This window comes from Lupinus angustifolius, chromosome LG05 (genome assembly GCF_001865875.1).
Source record: "Lupinus angustifolius cultivar Tanjil chromosome LG05, LupAngTanjil_v1.0, whole genome shotgun sequence".
In the NCBI taxonomy this organism is placed as follows: Eukaryota; Viridiplantae; Streptophyta; class Magnoliopsida; order Fabales; family Fabaceae; genus Lupinus; species Lupinus angustifolius.
In genome coordinates, this window is record NC_032013.1 from 7,968,892 (window position 1) to 7,974,218 (window position 5,327).

General features: G+C 32.0%; 1 protein-coding gene across 1 annotated transcript; it reads left to right on the forward strand.

The window, feature by feature from the left end:
• Nucleotides 341-838, forward strand: LOC109346961. Its single transcript, XM_019586700.1, has one exon. It carries the CDS (start codon nucleotides 341-343, stop codon nucleotides 836-838), a length of 498 nt encoding a protein of 165 aa, XP_019442245.1.

Here is a 5,327-nt window from a genome sequence, read left to right on the forward strand (position 1 = left end):
TTGCCACCTCCATCCTACTATGCTATGACAGTCCCACTCCTAGAAATGGAGGTAAATTACACAGAAGACTTGATGAAGGATCATAAGGCGCAATGGGAAAGTTTTGGATGCTCCATCATGTATGACGCTTCGACTTATAGGAAATAAATATGTATTATTAATTTTCCAGTGAATTCGACTATAGGGACAATGTTCATCAAGTCTGTGGATGGGTCTGTCTTTGTAAAAATCAGTGATAAAATATTTGAGTTATTTGATGTTGTTGTGGAGGAGGTTGGAGAGGCAAATGTTATACAAGTTATAACAGAAAAATGGGAGAAACTACGTTCTAGCTGGTAAGATGTTGGAAATGAAAAGACCAAAAAATTATTGGACCCCATATGCAGCTCATTGCATAAATTTGATATTGGAAGATATCGGAAAGCTTCCAAGGATCAAAATGACAATCAAAAGGGTTATCTCTCTTGTTGGATTTATTTATGGCCGTTCAAGTACTTTAAGTTTGATGAGACACTTCATAAAGAAGAGGGAGTTGGTGAAGCATGTAGTGACCCGCTTTGCAACATCATTTCTATCTTTGGAAAGGCTTTATGAGAATAAGGCAAATTTGAGGAAGATGTTTGTCTCAGATGAATGGACCACAAACAAATTGTCCAAAGAAATCAAAGGAAATGAAGCAACAAAAATTGTGCTAATGAGAAGCTTTTGGAAGAATGATGCATATACAATGAAGGGTATTGGACTTCTTGTGAAAGTGCTTCGGCTCGTGGATAGTGAGAAGAAAGTAGTCAGGGGTTATATTTATGAAGCTATGGATAAGGCTAGGAGACCACTATAAAGTCATTTAATGAGAAGGAGAACAAATACAAGGATGTCTTTAAGATCATTGGTGAAATATGAAATTGTCAGTTTCATCCCCCATTACATGCGGTTGGTCACATGCTAAATCCGGAATATTATTATGCATATCGCAACATGGAATTTGACCCTGAGGTTATAGGTGGGTTGCATGCTTGCCTTCATAAGTTTGCACCCAATACACAAACAAAATTCATGATGTTGAAGGAGATGCAAACACATAAAGATGTTAGTGGAATGTTTGGATCATCCACACTTATGGCCACGAGGACAGAAGTGGCACCGGGTAAGAAATAAAATATCTTTGGCTTTACAAAATATGTTGTTATATTTAAGTCAATTTATTATCAAAATATACTTACTTTTTTACTTGTATGGTGGAGAATGTTTGGTGCATCATCCCCAAATTTGCAACAATTAGCTATAAGAATCTTGTAGTGCATCGGGATGTGAACGTAATTGGAGTGTTTTTGAACAAGTAATTATTTACTTACTTTCCTTTTGGGTTTACCTTAAAAAATTATAAGTGTCTCATCTTAGTTATTTATTGGAATGTTGCAGATTCATACCAAGAAAAGGAATAAGCTTGATATTAAAAGAATGCATGACTTGGTCTATGTTAAATACAATTAAGCATTGAAGCAGAGATATAACATCAAAGATGAAGTTGACCCAATCTCCATCAATGACATTGATGAATGTAATGAATGACTTATTGGGGAGATGGATAATGATGATGATGAAGGTGGAAATAAGAGGGTTTTTAGGATGATGATGATGATGTAAAATGGGATGTTGTTTATAGGGCTTCAGGGATTGGGGAGCCTAGAATGAATACAAGGCGTCAAAAAATAAAGAACCCTATACTTCTATGTTCAAGAGGAAAACCTGAGAAAGCTGAGGATGGTTCTTCATCATCTACAAAAGGGAAAGAGAAAGTACTTGTTGAAGTAGTTGAAGAAGTAGATGAAGGAGTAGATGAAGAAATGGAACATGGACAAAGTGAAAAGGAAGCTGTAACTTTTGAATGTAATGACTCGAATCAAGAAGAAATTGAAGGATATGTTGTCGAGTTTGCTGTTGTGGAGGATGATGTTGGGGAGGAGGAGGAGGATATTTAGAAGATTAAATCTTTTGCATTTGATATTTGTGTTTTGCTTTGATTTTTAGTTGTGGGTCTTTACAAGACATATTAGTATTATTTATTTTACTTCTTAGTGATCTTATGAGGTTAAGATACATTGATACTTAATGATTTTTATTAAACTTTATGTTATTGTTCATGACTGAATTTTGGCAATCGTCATCTGTCATTGCAACACTAGTATTTTACATCACTGAAACAACATATTAGGGTCAAGATTCAAATCCATTTTTCTCTCTTTCATCCATTATGGTTGGTTTGCTTCTGTCAAGTAGATGATTAAGCATTAGATGGTTAAGTTTCTGTCAAATAGATGGTTAAGCGTTGAATGAAATCGCTTCTACCAAGGATAGTTAAACGTCGTTATTGCTTCATATTCAAATTTCAAGACTGGGAGATAAGGACCAGCTAGAGGAGGTTTTAAAGTACAATCATCAGGATTCAATAGAACCATTTCAAGCTTGGAATGTTTGATACATTCCAGCTTGCGGGGATATGTTAAAATATGTGTTTTATTTTCTGTTTTAGATCAATTAGTTTACATCAGTTAGTTAATGTTATCTTTCACTGTATAAACTCTTATATTCTCTCCCTTTCACAATTCATTGAGAAATAATGAGAATAATGTGACATTTTCTTTCTTTCATTTTTCTTTTTCTTTAAGCTTTTCATTTCTCATTCTTCTTGATTTATGAAGAAAATCATTCTTTCATGCATACCAAATTGCAACATTATCTGCTACTTCCATGTATCTGGCTTATAACAATAACCTACTCATTATTATATGCCGCCTTGTATTTCTCTTTGCTCCATGTTATATACTTGAGCCTAAGATGGAAGATCCAGATATGTTATGAAGTATATTCTGTAGTTTTGAAAACTGGATACTTATATTCCAACAAAGATTTATTATCCCAAATCATTTGTCAAATCCTGCCGCATAAAACATATTATGTGAATTAAAAATTTTAAATATTCATTATTATTATTATTATTTTATTATCATTAGTGTGAAATAATATTAAAGATATGACTTGGGATAACAAATTTGGTTCCTTATCTATCTTTCAACTATCATATTTCACGAATAAATATATATGCTATATATATAGCATATATATATATATATATATATATATATATATATATATATATATATATATATATATATATATATATATATATATATATATATATATATATATATATATATATATATATATATGCTATATATATAGCATATATATTTATTCGTGAAATATGATAGTTGAAAGATAGATAAGGAACCAAATTTGTTATCCCAAGTCATATCTTTAATATTATTTCACACTAATGATAATAAAATAATAATAATAATAATGAATATTTAAAATTTTTAATTCACATAATATGTTTTATGCGGCAGGATTTGACAAATGATTTGGGATAATAAATCTTTGTTGGAATATAAGTATCCAGTTTTCAAAACTACAGAATATACTTCATAACATATCTGGATCTTCCATCTTAGGCTCAAGTATATAACATGGAGCAAAGAGAAATACAAGGCGGCATATAATAATGAGTAGGTTATTGTTATAAGCCAGATACATGGAAGTAGCAGATAATGTTGCAATTTGGTATGCATGAAAGAATGATTTTCTTCATAAATCAAGAAGAATGAGAAATGAAAAGCTTAAAGAAAAAGAAAAATGAAAGAAAGAAAATGTCACATTATTCTCATTATTTCTCAATGAATTGTGAAAGGGAGAGAATATAAGAGTTTATACAGTGAAAGATAACATTAACTAACTGATGTAAACTAATTGATCTAAAACAGAAAATAAAACACATATTTTAACATATCCCCGCAAGCTGGAATGTATCAAACATTCCAAGCTTGAAATGGTTCTATTGAATCCTGATGATTGTACTTTAAAACCTCCTCTAGCTGGTCCTTATCTCCCAGTCTTGAAATTTGAATATGAAGCAATAACGACGTTTAACTATCCTTGGTAGAAGCGATTTCATTCAACGCTTAACCATCTATTTGACAGAAACTTAACCATCTAATGCTTAATCATCTACTTGACAGAAGCAAACCAACCATAATGGATGAAAGAGAGAAAAATGGATTTGAATCTTGACCCTAATATGTTGTTTCAGTGATGTAAAATACTAGTGTTGCAATGACAGATGACGATTGCCAAAATTCAGTCATGAACAATAACATAAAGTTTAATAAAAATCATTAAGTATCAATGTATCTTAACCTCATAAGATCACTAAGAAGTAAAATAAATAATACTAATATGTCTTGTAAAGACCCACAACTAAAAATCAAAGCAAAACACAAATATCAAATGCAAAAGATTTAATCTTCTAAATATCCTCCTCCTCCTCCCCAACATCATCCTCCACAACAGCAAACTCGACAACATATCCTTCAATTTCTTCTTGATTCGAGTCATTACATTCAAAAGTTACAGCTTCCTTTTCACTTTGTCCATGTTCCATTTCTTCATCTACTCCTTCATCTACTTCTTCAACTACTTCAACAAGTACTTTCTCTTTCCCTTTTGTAGATGATGAAGAACCATCCTCAGCTTTCTCAGGTTTTCCTCTTGAACATAGAAGTATAGGGTTCTTTATTTTTTGACGCCTTGTATTCATTCTAGGCTCCCCAATCCCTGAAGCCCTATAAACAACATCCCATTTTACATCATCATCATCATCCTAAAAACCCTCTTATTTCCACCTTCATCATCATCATTATCCATCTCCCCAATAAGTCATTCATTACATTCATCAATGTCATTGATGGAGATTGGGTCAACTTCATCTTTGATGTTATATCTCTGCTTCAATGCTTAATTGTATTTAACATAGACCAAGTCATGCATTCTTTTAATATCAAGCTTATTCCTTTTCTTGGTATGAATCTGCAACATTCCAATAAATAACTAAGATGAGACACTTATAATTTTTTAAGGTAAACCCAAAAGGAAAGTAAGTAAATAATTACTTGTTCAAAAACACTCTAGTTGCGTTCACATCCCGATGCACTACAAGTCAAAGACAAGATTCGTATAGCTAATTGTTGCAAATTTGGGGATGATGCACCAAACATTCTCCACCATACAAGTAAAAAAGTAAGTATATTTTGATAATAAATTGACTTAAATATAACAACATATTTTGTAAAGCCAAAGATATTTTATTTCTTACCCGGTGCCACTTCTGTCCTCGTGGCCATAAGTGTGGATGATCCAAACATTCCACTAACATCTTTATGTGTTTGCATCTCCTTCAACATCATGAATTTTGTTTGTGTATTGGGTGCAAA